This window comes from Colletotrichum godetiae (assembly GCF_030913485.1).
Source record: "Colletotrichum godetiae strain CBS 193.32 chromosome Unknown BDP55scaffold_5, whole genome shotgun sequence".
Taxonomy (NCBI): domain Eukaryota; kingdom Fungi; phylum Ascomycota; class Sordariomycetes; order Glomerellales; family Glomerellaceae; genus Colletotrichum; species Colletotrichum godetiae.
In genome coordinates, this window is record NW_026851253.1 from 544,048 (window position 1) to 560,158 (window position 16,111).

The window sequence follows — 16,111 nt, forward strand, 5'->3', positions numbered from 1 at the left end:
TTGGAAAGCTCTGACCGAGAGGCTGGTCGCCTCAATCCAGCTGCTCTCAGCTGGCGCACTCTTTCATTTGAGAGAATCCAGTGAAGGGACTCGATGAACGTCGAGCCCACAGGGTACCGATTCCATGGACCAACCCATTGTTTCATATGTAGGGTAGGCGGAAACAGTTATTTCATTATCTTTCGTGGTCCCAAAAAGTGCTTTTTGCTCTTCCTTCACCAACGTATTGCGTATCTTCTCTAGAACATGCAAAACTCAATCCAGAGTGAAAAGGACAGGCCCTTTGCCCCATCCATGATCCCGTGCAACGCCAACAATATCAACTTCATTCCGTCGTTAATCGCCGATTTACTCCTCGTCGCCAATCTGATGGTCATGTTAGTTTTTGTCTTTGATGGCGTTGAGCGTCAAGAGAGAGAGAGAGAGAGAGAGAGAGAGAGAGAGTGGACTTGCCTTCGGCGCCAGGTAGAAGCGCAGGTAGCTCGAGCCTGCCAGAGCGTACTCGACAAGCAGCGGTACCTCGTTGGAGAGGCAGATCTTGACTTGCTTGGAAATTGCGGCGGCCTTGCAGAAGTTGACGAGGTACTTGAGAGAGAAGGTCAGGGAGACGGGCTCTGAGAGCTCAATGTCCACGTTGTTTTCGGGCTTGTCCACGTTGGTGTGGCTTCGCAGGGTGACGGATCCATTGCCAATGTCGCCGCTGGCAGCGAATTTGACGCCATCCTTGCTCGCATCGATCGTGACTGTACATAGCAGCAAGTTAGAATCTACATTGTCAAAGAACCTGGTTAGAAGGGATAGTGCTGCCTACCCGACTCGCTCATGGCGATCAAGTCCGCGCAGATGCGTCTGAACTCGCTGCTCGGCATGGTGATTGTGGAGGCGTAGTCCGTCTCAGGAATGCCCAGGTGCTCCTGGTCAATGTCCATTAACTTAAGGTCGTACTCGCTGATACGGTCGTTGGCTGAGCTCTCGAAGAGAATGTTCAGGCTGTCGGGGGCATCCTCAGCCTTGAGCGTCAGGATGTCGTCGCCCTGGGCGGCGCGGAGGACCTTGGTCAAGGAGCCAAGGTTGACGCCGAGCGCAATGTTGCGGTCGCAGCGGAAAGGAGAGAAGGCCTCGGCCTTGAGAGCCATAGACACCAAGGCAACGTGGGAGTTGTCCATGGCCTGGAGCATGATGCCGGAGTCATTGCAGTCGAAGTTGCAGTCCTGAACGAGATCCTTGATGGCATCGACAACCTGGGCAGGTTAGTCAAAGAACCAGCAGGGGTGGCTATCAAATCAGATTGGGAAAACAGTACCTTCTTCAGGATATCGGCCTGGTCGAGTCTGGCTTCCAACATCTCTGCGAAGTATCAGCGTCATGCACCTGGATCGGAAGCTGGGAGGATTGTCGAAGAAAAAAAAAAGTGTGTGATTGATGCGACGTACTGGCTGATGAGATGCGTGTGAAAAGAAAAAGAGCAGATGGGTATCCTCGGGTATCAAAGAAACGGAAGTGAAGGCACGGAGAGGATTGTGAGCTGTTGCAAAGGTTAAGATCGTCAAGTCTGTGGTTGAGGGGTTGATGAAGAGTAGAAGGTCTTGTCGCGGAAAGCACTTTAATGGGCAAACACGGTCGCGCGTCGTAGTGGGCTGGCGAGGGAACGACGCGTCAAGCGTTTAATAGGGCTCAACGCCAACAACGCGCGGGGGGAGGCAGTAATACTCACAGGCACCTCGCACGCCAGCCAGTCCGTTTTGATCACTGACAGATTGGCTCGTGCACCGTCCACCTACGTAAGGACAAGCGAGCAGTCTCGCAGGCCCATTTGGCCCACCTGAGATAACAGCTGGTCCGGGCTCACCGAGCCAGGGGTGTACGCTGATGCTCCAAGCCCCTGAATCGTGGCTCCCCCTTTCTTCTCCCTGACGACCGGGTTTCTTTGTTCAAGGTCCGGATGGCAACTGCTGGATATAGCAATTAAACGGCGCAAAACATTGGACTTGTTGCTACCTTGTGTGGCTGGTGAAGATGTAAACAAAAGGAAGTACGGAGTAAACATATTGGTCTTTCTCATCTTTTTTTTTTTTTTTTTTTGATACCTAGCGGGTACTATCTTTCTTGCTTGAGAGATGAAAAGTCCCTTGGTCTGTACAGGTTATCTGACCCAACGTCTGAGCCTGCACCAGATATCGTGCTGGGCATGAATTTCATTATACAATACGGATTGGTCAACTGGAAGCGATCAATACCTCCCATTCGGATTCCCTGAGATCCCCGTCTATATGCATCCCGAGTATGAATATGTTTGCAGAGATTATATATCAGAAACCAAGAAAAAAAAAAAGAGAGATTCAAATGACTGTAATTAGCTGAGTCGTCTGCACCAAAACGCCGTGTCCGTCATCAAATGTCATGTCCTCATCACATCGAAACAATGCGTGATGGATTCGTCCCGGTTCGTGGGCGGGGTCGGAGGTTGATGACCATCTCAAGTTCCTTGAGCATGCCTTTGTTGGCATCCGCCTTTTCTTTGGCGATCTCTCGCTTCTCCCGGTCTTCTCTCATCTTGACGATGCGCTCGTCTCTCGTCAATAAGCTGCGGGGCCGGAACGGCTTAGCGATCGCCTCGAAGATCTCTTCCGTGTCTGGTTCTCCTGTACTGCTAAAGTCTAGACTCGAAGGGGATTCTCCGTTCAAGGCTTTCAGGGCTTCGGCTGCTCCGCCTCCTTCGTCGACTGTCGTCAGCCCGCTGAGAGAGCTGGTCGGAGACAGCAGTGTGCTCATGGAAGAAAGTCGCTTTTCATTCCGGTCGATACCCAGAGCGAGTGCCGCTTTGCCTTCCTCCCAGGCCTGCATCAGTATCTTCAGGTCAGCCCCTATGGACTCATACTGTGACATGAGGTTGGACCCGAGCTCGGAAATGTCGTCAGACTCATTGAGGCTTCGGTCAGACTCTTCTCTCAACAGCGTTAGTTTGGCCTGCAAGCCGCGGATACCGCTGGACAAAGAGTTGAGTTTCCGTAATTGCGATCTCCATCTTTCCCGACCAGGTGTCAAAGGCATCTTTGGAGTTGGTGGCGGTGGGAATGCTTGAGAACGTCAGTCAACACGCCCCCATAGTAAGGTCAAAAAACCACTTACACTCCTCATCGCTCAAAAGTCTTTTCAGGTTGTCAAATGCCCTCTTAGTGGCCGTATTGAGAGTGCGCACCGCTTCCACTGTGGTAGTCCATTTCAAAAGGTCGTCACTCTCACCGCTAGCGTCCAGGGCCAACAAGGCACACAAAAACATCTTCCGGATGGTGTGGAAGCGTGCGGCGAGGATCTTGAGCGTCCTCAAAGACTCGGCATCCTCAAATTCATTCTCTTTAAAGCCCTGCTGGGCATCGGACATGTCGAAATCGCTAATATCGTAGATATCGTAGTACTTCTCGAGGTCGAGTTGTTCCGAAAACCCTTTTACTACCGCCACGGTCTGATCGTATGCGGGAATGACATCCGCGAAGCACGACCTCAATGCCCTGCGGAGGCGCACGCACTTACGAGTCTGTGAGCGATCCTCTATGCGACTGATGGGCGGAAGAGGCGCACTCCTAAAGTTTGTGTCAGCGCACCACGGACTTTCTCGCCAGTTACTGGACCAGAGGGGAAAATGAACTTACAGACGGTAACCTCTGGAAACAAGTTCCACCTCTTGTACCAGAGCAATCGCCGCGCCAGTCGCGCTGTCGAATTCCTGAGAGTTTGAAACAAACGCAGTGACCTCTGACAGTGCTTGGAGCCGTCTGTACCTTAGCCATTGTCTACGCATAAACACATGGGCGATCCCTGCAGCGATCACAAAAACCAACAGAATGACGAAAGTGCGCCGTTTGTTCAATGGCCCTGTTCCTGCGAGCCAGTTGATCGAGACGACGAGAGCCAATGCCCCTAGAACGACGACGACCGCGCTCGTTGAATCCAGCAACTTGTCGGCCGGGTTTCCGTCGATGGCCACATTGGCGGGCCGGGATGATGCATGGTTCTGGGATAATATGGAGTGCCCACTCAATAGCTGGGATGCGATAATAGTATAGCGAAATTGCTCGAGGAATTTGGAGTTGTCGGCTCGGTCAATCCTGGATGCTACCGCGGTCTGGAAAGGACACACATCAGTAATTTCCTCATGTGCCACAGATAGGGGACTATGGGATGCGCACCGAATAGCTGAGTCTGTAAGACTTGTCGGAGGCCGCTTTGGTAGGTATGTCGACTCTGAGGGGATTATTGCGGAATCTCGACCTCACCATCGGCCGACCCGTCGGCGCAAATTCTGGGCTCGAAGGAGGCGACACATCGTAGGTTGGATCGTCGTGCGCCCATCCTGCCTGCTCCTCTTCGCCTTCGTCTACAGCATGCGCGCAGAATGTCAGCAGGCGGGCTCAATGGCATAACGGGTCGTCGCCTATGAGAAAGTTGCACTCACCACGAAGGTACTCTGCGAGCGGCGACTGGTCAAACACAACAGGCTCCATCTAGCGACCTGGCAAGTATCGAGGAGGCACCTGCAAGCAGCACGGCCATCTGTCGCCCCAAATAGTCGCGTTGGCCGCTGCGTCGTGAGATCGTGAACGGTATGAGGGATGGTGAGGTGTTGTGGTCGACTAATGATTAAAAGACTCAAGGGAAGAGCAAAACATGGGCAAACGCTACTCTATAGTAGGTAGACGGTGCTTCGGGGGATATATACGGATTGTATGTACGGATACGTATTGTGATTGCGGAGGGCGCACCAGGGGGGAAGGGAGACTTCGCTCAAAGCGCCGACCCGAGAGTGACCAGCCCACTCGCGAATGGGGAAGCAAACTGGACCCCTGTAATCGATTAAGGTGCTAGGGGTACAAAGTCGGAGCCTCGGTGGGGTGGTTGCGTATGATCTGCCCCAGCTAACGGAGCGTTCTAACGGTGTCACGGTGAGGTTTGGCGCACCGAGAATGTGGCTTGTGCATCACGTATTGCGTACCTGGGGATTATTATTTGCATATTTTTAAATTTGGTACATTGGATGGGACGACACGGGGCGGAGCCGAGACCGACATGACTCTCCACCCACCGATCTGGGGACACTAAGGCAAGATTGGACAGGTAGTTAGCCTGGAACATTGAGATGCCGGAAACCGATATGCAACTTTCCGGAGGATTAGGTAAGGAATCCCAGTGGGCCAGTGACTTGTCAAAAACCCAACAGACACCCTATTCGTGTGGAAGCTGGTATTACCTAATCCATGGCCCGCTTTGTGACGGAAGAGCTCTACGAATGGAACAGAACAGACACCACTACCAGTCTAAGAAACCCTCCAACCACGAAGCGCATCGACAACGACATAAAGGATACGATCGCGGGACCTGAGATATCCCGGTGTTGCCCTCATAAGACACGAGTTTCCCAGCGACCTGCGACCTGAGCGCCGCATACCAGCAATACCGCAACAATGCCGTCGGAACGCGACTACCAAATATCCCCCATTGTGCAGGAATCCGTCATGCACAACACCAAGGTGGGATAGGTCCCTGAAGCTGAACTTAATGGCCGACGTAACCTTTGTCGCTAATCATCTTGCGCCTCTCCCAGACCCTATCAAACCTGCAGAGTCTTTCAGCATCCCTCTTCGGTGTCGCGGCTGGCATCCTCGGCCTCGAATCGTACAGTGGTTTCCTCTTCTACCTCGTCTTCTCTCTCATCACCGCCGGCTTGTTCTACGTTCTACGCATCGCTCCCGAATCGACGTCGGCAGGTCTCCCAATCCTCAGTACAAGCCGTTACTTCAAGGGACCATTCGACTTCTGGACAAGTGGGCTGCTTGGAGGTCTTTCTGGTTTCATTCTCACTTGGACGTTGTTCTACGGTTTGGTGAGGGCATGATGAGATACGGGTGGTCAAGGTGGCATTTCTGGCGTCAGGTGTTGAGGGAACAGCATACGGGTCTAGTCGCAGGTATATATCATAGCAGAACCGTAATCTGAAAAAGAGTATAGTAACGCTGGCATAGTAACATAGGTGAAGGATGTACCACCACACTCAACGACGCCGTTACAAAGTCTACTGAAACCAAAACTCCCACCCAAAACGCAGAAAGCATCAATCCATAATCTCGACGACAGTTCCCACGAAGCCCTCTAGACCGGATCTATCGTTGCGGCCTCCCTCCAGGACAAGTATTTGAGAACCCATCTCGACCCATTCTCGGCTGGTTAGCAGCTCCAATGTAACCTGAACGCCCTCCGAAAACTCAACATCATGGGTAGGGGCTGATTCATCATGTTCGTTCATGTCGAAGATATCTTCAGTTTCTTCGGGCTTGACTTTGTTCGAGTCATTCTTTGGAGAAAGTCTGGAAACACCCTTGACTCGGGCAGCCGCCCGAACGCTGCCGACGTAAACATTAACGAGAGACCCGTACGCCAGCGATGCAGTGCTGGGATCTCTGAATGACACCGTAAGTCCACTAGCTGCTTGAAGGGACATGCCGGTGTCAGCCATGTGTTTGGATGGGATGGCCAGAACCATGCCTTTCCGGATTCGAGGAGCTGCCAACGGTGCCTCGAAGGCCGCTTCTGCCGATTTCTCTTGAGGGATTTCCAAGACGATTCCAATAGTGCCGACCTGACCAGCTTCTAGTGTGTTTACGGGGAGCCGCAAATTACGTATGCTGACGATTTTGGCGCTGTGCCATTCTCCTTGGATTGTGGAGGCTGCTACTGTATTGCGGATTGCAATTTTGGCAAGTTCTGCCGACGAGGGGTGGGATATTGACAGCCCGTAATTACCAGGAGAGGCCCGGTCCTCCGGCGTCATGCCTTTGAAGTCATCCTCACCGGAGGGAAATGGTCCAACAATGATGCTGTCTCCGACCGAAAGCTGACCAAAACGTAGGTATCCGGATACAACCGTTCCCATGTCATTCTGGTTGGGGTTCTCAGCAAGAGAAGCGTATGACGCAGGAAGGCTGAAAGTGTCGTCAATATGGAACAAGCACGACGGCTGTTCGGGATTCAATGCCATTCCGATGTAATCGTTGGCAGTAGGGATTGGTGGCAGGGGAAGGTTCTCCAAGAGGGCATGTGTCATCCCAATACCAGCACCGCTGACAGCACTGGTCAGGATTATTGGGACAATTTTGAGGAGGTCTCCATCCCGCTCCATCTCTGTTATGACAGCCTTCACCTTGTCGACGTCTGCTGAAGGAACAGCTGTCCATCCCTGAACACTGCCTTGAGCCCCTTGAGCCCCTTGAGCTGGCTGGAGGATCTTAGGGGTTCTTCCCACTGCTTTGACGTCTGTCAAGAGCTGTCCAAGAATTCGATGCAGACTGGTTTTGGTTGCAAGGTCCATTTTGGTAATGACGATGGCCAGAGGAGTCCTCAATTTCAGGCACAACTCCAGATGAGCTTTGGCAAGATCAACGCCAGCTCCTGCGACTCCAAGAACGTCATTGGCGGTGGAACTCGCTCCGTCTTTCGTTGAACTCGCATCCGCGTCGTCTGCGGCCAGACAGAGAATAGTCCACTGTGGAGCCCAGCCGAACAGACCTCGGAGGATGGTCCGGCGGTAACGGGGATGGCCGGCGGAATCGGAAACAAAAACCAGGCGACCATTCTCAGCACTGTCGTGTATATCAATCCACGATTCGACGTGATCTTGCGAATAGTTGAATATGGCACGGTCCTTGTACCCGACAAGCTCCTGTGCTACTGAGCTAGTGAGCCCAGACGCCACCTCGTGACGATGTTTGAAGAGACTGATCCGGCTTTTCCCTCGGCCGTTGTCGACGGTCCCCGTGGACAAAGTACCCAGCAAAGTAGATTTTCCAGACGTTGTTGGTCCAGTGAGCGTTATTCTTAGCTGATCCGTAGTAGAGCGCCCTCTACTTGGTTGCACAACAGACTCGGTCACCCTTGGCGGTTCTTTCACTTCGCGACACCCCTCTGTCGAGCCACCTGCGTGCCCGTTCTTCATTGAGTAGTCGGGAGTAACGAGAGCCTCCACGACCCAAAGTCTTGCCTGTCGAGCAATTTGGGCAGGTTGAGTTGCCCCGCTATCCACCAACTCGGACGTCTCTAGCCACTCGCACTCGCCAACAATTACGTGGCGTAAGATTTCGACGCGGCAGCCCAGCGTGGCTGCCATAACCTTGAGTGTCGTGATGCTCTCGTCCATTTCGTCTTTGGTCAGCCCCACCAGAGTCCCGTCATCAGCAACACCAATCTCATACAACGCTCCACGTGATTCTTCCAAGCCGGGGAGGGGTTTCTGTGGTGTCATCGCCTGACTTAAGTCGTCCGTATCGTCGGGCAATTTTGGTATAATGAGGTCTTTGGGGTTCAGAGCATGGTAGGCACATGATTGCTGGAGCCTCCAGAGCAATTGCGTAGTCAGTTGTTGTAGGCGGACTTGTCGACTCTGACTGGAGGCTGATAGGGCTGCAGTTGCAATCTTTGAGCGGCTGGCGGAAATTCTGGAGTTCTGGGTGGAGGAGATGGTGCTCATAGCGGTATACGTCCGTCTTGGTCGCAATAAGAGGTGAAGCTTGTATTCAGTGGGACCTTCTTGCGGCTCTGCCTCCAACTTGGTGACGCCGTAGTCTGAGAGGTGCCCCGGCTGGACTTGTCCGTTGTCAGAGTTGGACCTCCTCCCAGGGTCTTCAGGAGCCAGCCATGGGGATGAGACTCGTTGAGGGTCCGTATCGAATGTGAATATTGAGCCGGAAGCCATGTTACAAGTACGAGGGTGGCGATAGGGTAGTGGGTGCAGTAGCGAAAGCGTGGCAGTTTCTCAAGCGTGTAATATCGAGGAGCAAAAATATTTGGGATGGATGTCAACGCCGGGTTCGAAGGGCTATTGCAGGTAAAAGGGCAGAGGAACGAGACGCTATGCGCGGTATCATTTTGATAAGTGAGCTGAGTGGTGATATCTGCGACGTGCTCGAGGCGCTGTTGCTGACTGTGGAGTGATGGAGAAGAATCTCAATCGGATTCCTAGTTGAAGGCCATGGCGTATCGTTTACCTGTACGCGATTGACTCTGTGATTTGTAGTATGGAGGATTGAAAGTGTGCTAAAAGACTGGAGGCTATGGATAAGTTTTTGACGCCGTTACAGTCTGGCCAGAGTAATGACTCGAAGGACGGTGAGAGGTCTCAGCTGAGGTGTGACGCAGTTGGCCGGAAGCCAAGTTCAAGAGTGACTAATATAGGTAAGTACCCTTGTTAGGTAAGATGGTAAGATGGGAAACTGGCACCTCTCTGAGTGGCTTGACTTTGAAGTTGGGCGGGGAAAGTGCGGGTAATCCACTACCAGCGTACCTCGCGACCAAGGCAGGTGCAGCCATTTACCCGTCGGCGGTGAATGACTCCATGAGTCCACGCTCCTCCACAGCGTTGATTTGCATCAAAGTGCCCGTAGCGACGACTCTGGCCAGGGCCCTCAGAATTTATCTGCGCTGCGACTCACTCATGCCAACCTTACGCACCGTGGCACCTTCCTTTCCCGCCTGCGGTTGTTGAATGGCTTTGTCCAGCTCCTACATTGTCGATCTTGGGCTTGGCTGGCTATGACAGAGCCAGCATTGCTGTTGAAAATAGTTCAGCTGCAACGTTCATATTGAAGTTTGAATACTAGCGCAATCACCTATCCATAGGTATGGTCCCCAGGATACCTTAGTCGTTCGCCGTGCGTTGAATCCTCGGACTCCGGCCAGGTTTGTACGTAGGTACTCGTGGTATCCATAAACGGAGTATTTTACCTCGGGGACCCAATAAGTCTCCCCAACAGCAGTCCGGTTGTCTTTGTTCCCCCTTCCGTACCTTAGTTCTGTGAAACCCGGGCATCCGGTACAGAATGAAAGTCATTACTGCCTGCAAGTAGGTAGATATTTGCACGGATACGAATCTCCAACTCAATCGGGACTCGACAGCCAAGCTGTCTCGCCGCATTTACACGCACCAAGGGTCTTTCAAGGCTGCATTCGCTTGACCTCCAGGCACAGACACGGTCGAGGTACTTGGCAGAACCGTTCTCCTGGGCGAGACTGGGATCATTTGCTTCGCAGATAATGCCTCATTTCACCTCTTTTTTGCTATGAAAGAGTAGTGAGTGCATAATGCCATGTTGATGGAGCATAAGCAATAATGCTACTGCACAGTTTGCAGCGTGCTTAGATTAGATGCGCGTGGGAAGTGGTGTGAGGACAACAGATATCTATGTATACACAGATGCGACCGGCTTCTTCAGCCCCATGCCGCCTGATACATCACCTATGAGAAGGTGCCTTATCAGTGCCTATCTAACCTGTGTACCCAAGGTACCTAGTGAGACAGCACAATGCTTACCTTTGTTCCTGTATGCCTACCTAGGTACTGCGCTGCTTTGTGTGTCATCGTGTCAGACGCATCTTACCTTCGACATTGAACTCATGAGTCTGGTTGCGGTACGACAAAACAAATCCGGATTACGCAGTAATAAGCTGAAAACCCACCAAGGAAAAGCGTACCATGATTCCAGCGCTAGACTCGAGGCTGAGTCGAGCATGGAGGGCTGCTATAGGCTGGTGATGACCACCATTGTATAGCCCGCTCCTTGCGCCATAATATGATTGTCGACATAGCGACTGATGTGTGAGTGTGTCCCTACGGATATCCGTATCTCAATTCAAATGTCAACACGAAGTACCGAGGTGGCTAACTCATTCCCTGTCATCTCGAACGGCCACAATGACTTGAGCAGGATGATGTGCCTGATCCAGGCAGTTTGCATATTTGATTCGCTGCGCTTCGGGTCGACGCTGGCCCAAGCCCAATTCCCCAAGTCAGGCCCAAACCATTAGAAGCCTGACGAATGTTTTATGGCTTAGACCCTGAAGCCTGAGGGGGCACTTCCGTTCGCCTTCGAAACACACCCAAGACGGGCCCGATTTTGCCACATTAAGCTGGTACTGGACGCCCCTTGTCCAACCCCGCTGGGTCCCCGCTGGACCCGCTGGTGCTGCCCGTCTTGCATCTAGCCATCTACCGTGCTGTCCCTTCCCGACCTGACTACTCCTTATTTTTATACGTATCCTCACCTTCCGTTCCATTCTCTTAGACAAACCTTCAGCGGCACGTTGTGTTTTGCTTCATTCTAGAACAAATCCAATTGTACACCCACCTTCACCATACCCCGACGAAACCTAAACCCTCCACTCTATCACTCCTCGCCATGAAGAAGTTCGGCTTCAGCAAGAAAGGCGGCGACGAAGGCGACGATGCCAACCGCTCCGCCCTCTTCGGTCGAAAGAGCAAGTCTCCTGCTCCGGGCAGCGACAATCCCTACGCACAAGCTCCAGCTGGCGGCGATCCCTACGCCCAGGACGCGAATAAGTACGCCGGCATGACGCCCTATCAACGAGCACGAGCTGGTGCGCCCATCAATGGCGGTGCCCCTGGCGGCCTTCCTGGCGGCCCTCGGGCCGGTGCTGGCTACGGTGCCCCGCCACAGCCTGCCGGTGGCTACGGGAACGAAAAGTACGGAGCCGCAGGAGGATACGGGGCGAACCGTTACGACGATAACCAGAACGCCTATGGCGCGAATCAGCGATCAGGTGCTACTGGCGGAGCTCGCGGGCCCGGAGGTTACGGAGGCTTGGGCCGGACCAACAGTGACAGCACCGATGCTGTGCGCGACGAGCTCTTCAGCGGGGCTCAAGATAGATACCAGCAGAACAAGCCTCAGGCTGGAGCGTACGGTCAATCGACTCCGTCTGGCGCTGATGGAGGATACGGCGGATACGGAGCCCCCCGTGAGCTCACAGCCGAAGAGCAAGAGCAGGAGGAATACCGTGCTATCAAGACACAAATCAGGGATGTCAGAAATGATTCCGTTCAGACCACCCAAAGACTGCGTCAAAATGCGAGCAACACTGTGGACGTAGCCAATGCGACACTCGCCCGGATTGCTGCCCAGGGCGAGCGTCTGCACAACACGGAAAGGAACATGGACATAGCGGCAAACCACAACAAGAAGGCGGAGGAGGGTGCCAAGGATCTAAAAAAGGCAAACGGAAGTATGTTCGCAGTTCACATGAGCAACCCATTCACATCCAAGTCGCGTGCGGCAGAGCGAGATGCGGCGATTCTTGACCGACACCGGCAAGAGCGCGAAGTTCGCGAGACAACTAGACACGAGGCTTTCAAGTCCAACCAGCGAATGGAAGATACCTTCAGGGAGATGTCGCTGTCTGGTCGTCCTCAAAAGGCGGCGGGACAACAAAGCAAGCCAGTAGGGCAGTCCCAATTCGCATTAGAAGACGAAAGTGATGAGGAAGCCGCCGCTGCAGCAGAAGAAGCAGAGAGGGCGATTCAGGAAGGCCTCCTTGAAACTGGCCGGTCGGTGGGTATAATCAACATGGCAGCCCGCGCTATTGGAACAGAAATCGATACACAGAACGTTCTCATCGACAATATTGCCAAGAAGGTTGGTCTTTCCCTCAATTTCCTTATTGTTTTGTGTTGATGCTAAATCACATTTCCCAGAGTGATGCTGTCGATGACGGAGTCAGGATGAACAGAGAACGTCTGAACCGCATCAGATGAATGGCCGGGAGCCAATACCATCGACTATCCTCTCTGTGAAAATGCTCACAAAGAAGACAAAGAAGAGCAGGGTCGGTAACTAAACGCTCACCAACCTGTAAACTTCATAGGCCGGTGTTTTGTAAGGGTGCGCGCTATAGAGAGCATATTGTCAATCAAAAACATGAAGTACCTCTTGAGTTCAAACTGCACACCTTTAAGAGCTGCCACAGCGGCTTTCTCAACATCTCTGTCAGAGCACAGGATTTCGACTCGATACTCGAGGACTCACTCAAGTTGGCCTGCCGAGCCTGTGTGAGGGTCTGCCCCAGCTGCCGCTACGGGCCTGAATTGGCCTTGGCCTGTAAGCTCGAAGGCCACTTGGATGTACTTACCCTGATCGTAGACACCGACACCTGTTTCAAAGACGGTGTCTTTCGTAACGACCAAGTGGGACGCTGTTGAAGTGCCAGAGAAGGAAGTCAGCATGCTTTTGTTCGAGTTTGATGATGCCAGGCAGACCGAACCTGGCACGGTGTGGATGAGCCTGTAGCGGTCCGCCATTGCTGGGGTGTACATCATGTATCGACGAGTGAGTGTTGTCAGGCTAGCCTTGCTATATGAGAAACCGTGAGCAAGCGAGCGACTTGTATCGGTACGAGTAAGGGAAAACGCTTGAGAGCGACCAAAGTGACGCAATTTGCACTTGGGACACATGATTTTCGAGGTTGGCCATCTGCTCAACATAATGGTTACGGGCAAGGTCTGGCGCAATTTGACAACCTGGCAGAAGTATTTATTGCACCAATTGAGCATTGACTACATAATACCATAGCTTATGTACTTCATGGATTTCTATCAGTTGTCTTATTCTCATTACCTTATTTAAGAAAGATGCCCTGGATGAGACGTTGCGGCTATTGTAATGAGGCAGGCAGGTACCAATGTGCATCCCTTAGGTGCCCTGTACAAATACGGGGCAGGCATCCAATTAAGAACCGGCTGGGTACGAAACCAAATTTAGCACTCTCCCCATAAATCTCTTCTCACTTCCCATCTATTTCTCACTTAACTGCCGACTACACATCGCAAACTCTGTTAGCAGCCTCAACATGTCATCTATACTAGACACTGAACGCGCCCCCAAAAAGCGGAAGCTTAATGGCAAGAATACTATCAAGGTTGGCAATAAAGTCATTTCTCTCGAGGGATATCTCAACCCCCCAGCAAAGGAAAAAGAAGCGGAAATTCAGCAACGTCCAACAGGAGAGCTGCAGTCTGTTCAGAATACAGAAAATGATGCCGCGTCGGACGTGTTAGCCAAAGATTCGAAGTATTCGCATCAAACAGCTCCGACTTTCATCAAGCATTCGTCGAAAACCTTCCAGCATCGAGACAGGCCAAGACCTGACAAAAGAGGCCAAAGATGGAGAGAAGATCCTGCCTTATTGAAGATCAGGCAAAAGTTACCCATATGGGCACACCGGGAGGAGATACAAGCTCGCGTACGCCAAGACGATGTACTTCTTCTTGTTGGTGAAACTGGTTCTGGAAAAAGTACTCAGATACCACAATTTTTGGTCAGAGAGCCGTGGTGTAGGAGACAAACTGTCAGTATCGCAGAGGCAAGAGAAGTCAGTGTCGGTGGCATGATCGCAGTTACTCAACCACGTCGAGTTGCCGCCACGACTTTAGCGCATCGAGTTTCCCGCGAGGCTGGGACGCCTCTTGGTGAAAGCCGCGACGGACTAGTTGGATACTCGGTTCGTTTCGATCACCAGGTTCCCAAGGGCACGAAGATCAAGTTCCTCACCGAGGGTATGCTTCTTCAGGAGCTTCTGAGAGATCCAGATTTGAAACAATACAGCGCCGTGGTCGTTGACGAAATCCACGAGAGAAGTGTTGACGTGGATTTGGTGTCCGGATTCCTCAAGCAAATCCTGCTTAGTAGCCGGAAGGGCCGCGGCGGCATACCACTCAAGGTTGTTGTCATGAGTGCCACGGCCGATGTTGAGCGCATTCAAAGTTTCTTCTCTGCGAATGCTCATGAAGAAACAAGCGGCGGTGACGATTTGGTCAACAACAGAATCAACTCTGTTGGAGTACTGAAGATCCAGGGCCGGCAGTACCCGGTCAAGACGATACATACTCCCCAACCAGTGCCGGATATCCAGGAATCTCTCTTGAAGACGATTTTCAAAATCCATGTGGAAGAGCCACTGCCTGGCGACATTCTTGCTTTCCTGACCGGACAAGAGGAAATCGAATCCGCGCAGTCACTGCTCGAGGAGTACGCCGCAACGCTAGCCTCCAACGTTCCCAGGATCAAGGTCCTACCCTTGTACGGTCAGCTTTCCATGGAAGGACAACATGCAGCTTTCCAGCCTGTCAAGGGAGGTTTCACGCGGAAAATCGTACTTGCTACCAATATTGCTGAGACGTCCGTCACTGTACCCGGTGTACGTTACGTGGTAGACGGCGGCAAGGCCAAAGTCAAGCAATTCCGCGCTCGCCTCGGCATGGAATCGTTACTAGCAAAGCCTATCTCCAGGTCTTCCGCCATCCAGCGAACAGGCCGTGCTGGTCGTGAAGGCCCTGGCAAGTGCTTCAGGCTATACACTGAAGGTACATTCAGCACACTCGAAGAAACAGATTTGCCAGAGATCCTTAGGATCGACGTTCTGGGAGCTGTCTTGACGATGAAAGCGCGAGGCATTGATGACATTCTTGGTTTCCCCCTTATGGACACCCCGGATGTGGAAGCCATCGAACGAGCACTAGTTAGCCTTCATGGACTCGGTGCATTGGCAGACGACGGCACGATAACTGAGGCAGGCCGCAAGATGGCGGGATTTCCCATCTCCGCGGCGTTTGGGGCGGTTCTGCTTGCCTCTGCCAAGCCGGAATTCGACTGTGTCCTAGAGACGATAGACGTCATCTCCTGCATCACGTCTGGCGACGACATTTTCCATCAGCTGCAGTCAGAAGAACAACGCGAGGAAATTGAAGAACTCCGCAAGGAGCTCTACCGCCGGGAAGGCGACATCCTAACATATCTTACCACCATGCAACAATACGCCGCCGAGAACGCCGACCGTATACAGTGGTGCAAGCAGAGAAAGGTCAACATTCGCAACATGAAGACAGCGCTCAACATCCGCAGGCAACTACGTAGCCTCTGCCTCAAAGAAGGCCTTCTCACAGAGGCTCCGCCGCCAGACCCTCAGCCCTTTACTCCTCTGGCTCCGGAACAGGCCGAGGCTCTGCTCAAGTGCTTCCTCCGCGGCTTCGTGTCCAAGACAGCTATACTGGCGCCGGATGCGAGCTACGTCACGTCACAAGGCAAGCATGTTGTGGCCATTCACCCGTCTAGTGTGCTACACGGGCAGAAGAAGGAGGCCATCATGTTCCTTGAGCATGTTTTCACGCAGAAAAACTATGCTAAGAAAGTAAGCATCATCCAAGCCGACTGGATTGTCGAGGCGTTTGAGGGCCGCTGAAAGATGACTACGACGCTGCGCAAAAGGTATATATTTACAT

At 52.6% G+C, this 16,111-nt stretch overlaps 7 protein-coding genes across 7 annotated transcripts; 3 read left to right on the forward strand and 4 right to left on the reverse strand.

The window, feature by feature from the left end:
• Positions 1–247: 247 nt before the first annotated feature.
• Positions 248–1,727, reverse strand: BDP55DRAFT_305971 (proliferating cell nuclear antigen). The gene is made up of 4 exons (XM_060566659.1): positions 1,304–1,727; positions 812–1,241; positions 454–743; positions 248–366 (listed from the first exon to the last, which is right to left on the reverse strand). Exons 1-4 carry the CDS (start codon positions 1,343–1,345, stop codon positions 349–351), a joined length of 780 nt encoding a protein of 259 aa, XP_060434455.1. The 5' UTR covers positions 1,346–1,727; the 3' UTR covers positions 248–348.
• Positions 1,728–2,073: 346 nt separating this feature from the next.
• Positions 2,074–4,951, reverse strand: BDP55DRAFT_601843 (Mysoin-binding motif of peroxisomes-domain-containing protein). The gene is made up of 5 exons (XM_060571054.1): positions 4,454–4,951; positions 4,188–4,375; positions 3,651–4,123; positions 3,130–3,581; positions 2,074–3,077 (listed from the first exon to the last, which is right to left on the reverse strand). Exons 1-5 carry the CDS (start codon positions 4,500–4,502, stop codon positions 2,410–2,412), a joined length of 1,830 nt encoding a protein of 609 aa, XP_060434456.1. The 5' UTR covers positions 4,503–4,951; the 3' UTR covers positions 2,074–2,409.
• Positions 4,952–5,168: 217 nt separating this feature from the next.
• BDP55DRAFT_648383 (Rab5-interacting protein-domain-containing protein) lies at positions 5,169–6,001 on the forward strand. Its single transcript, XM_060573849.1, has 2 exons — positions 5,169–5,525; positions 5,600–6,001. Exons 1-2 carry the CDS (start codon positions 5,460–5,462, stop codon positions 5,888–5,890), a joined length of 357 nt encoding a protein of 118 aa, XP_060434457.1. The 5' UTR covers positions 5,169–5,459; the 3' UTR covers positions 5,891–6,001.
• A 105-nt stretch (positions 6,002–6,106) lies between these two features.
• Positions 6,107–8,740, reverse strand: BDP55DRAFT_543014 (GTP-binding protein; the record flags this gene model as incomplete). The annotated part of the gene is made up of 1 exon (XM_060568373.1): positions 6,107–8,740. One exon carries the CDS (start codon positions 8,738–8,740, stop codon positions 6,107–6,109), a length of 2,634 nt encoding a protein of 877 aa, XP_060434458.1.
• Positions 8,741–10,906: 2,166 nt separating this feature from the next.
• BDP55DRAFT_306221 (uncharacterized protein) lies at positions 10,907–12,726 on the forward strand. The gene is made up of 2 exons (XM_060566660.1): positions 10,907–12,473; positions 12,533–12,726. The coding sequence occupies exons 1-2, from the start codon at positions 11,220–11,222 to the stop codon at positions 12,590–12,592; spliced, it is 1,314 nt and encodes a 437-aa protein (XP_060434459.1). The 5' UTR covers positions 10,907–11,219; the 3' UTR covers positions 12,593–12,726.
• Positions 12,672–13,135, reverse strand: BDP55DRAFT_690580 (uncharacterized protein; the record flags this gene model as incomplete). The annotated part of the gene is made up of 4 exons (XM_060576875.1): positions 12,672–12,726; positions 12,765–12,821; positions 12,864–13,029; positions 13,099–13,135. The coding sequence occupies 4 exons, from the start codon at positions 13,133–13,135 to the stop codon at positions 12,672–12,674; spliced, it is 315 nt and encodes a 104-aa protein (XP_060434460.1).
• Positions 13,136–13,683: 548 nt separating this feature from the next.
• BDP55DRAFT_627460 (helicase associated domain-containing protein) lies at positions 13,684–16,071 on the forward strand (the record flags this gene model as incomplete). Its single annotated transcript, XM_060571761.1, has 1 exon — positions 13,684–16,071. One exon carries the CDS (start codon positions 13,684–13,686, stop codon positions 16,069–16,071), a length of 2,388 nt encoding a protein of 795 aa, XP_060434461.1.
• Between the last annotated feature and the right edge of the window lie 40 nt (positions 16,072–16,111).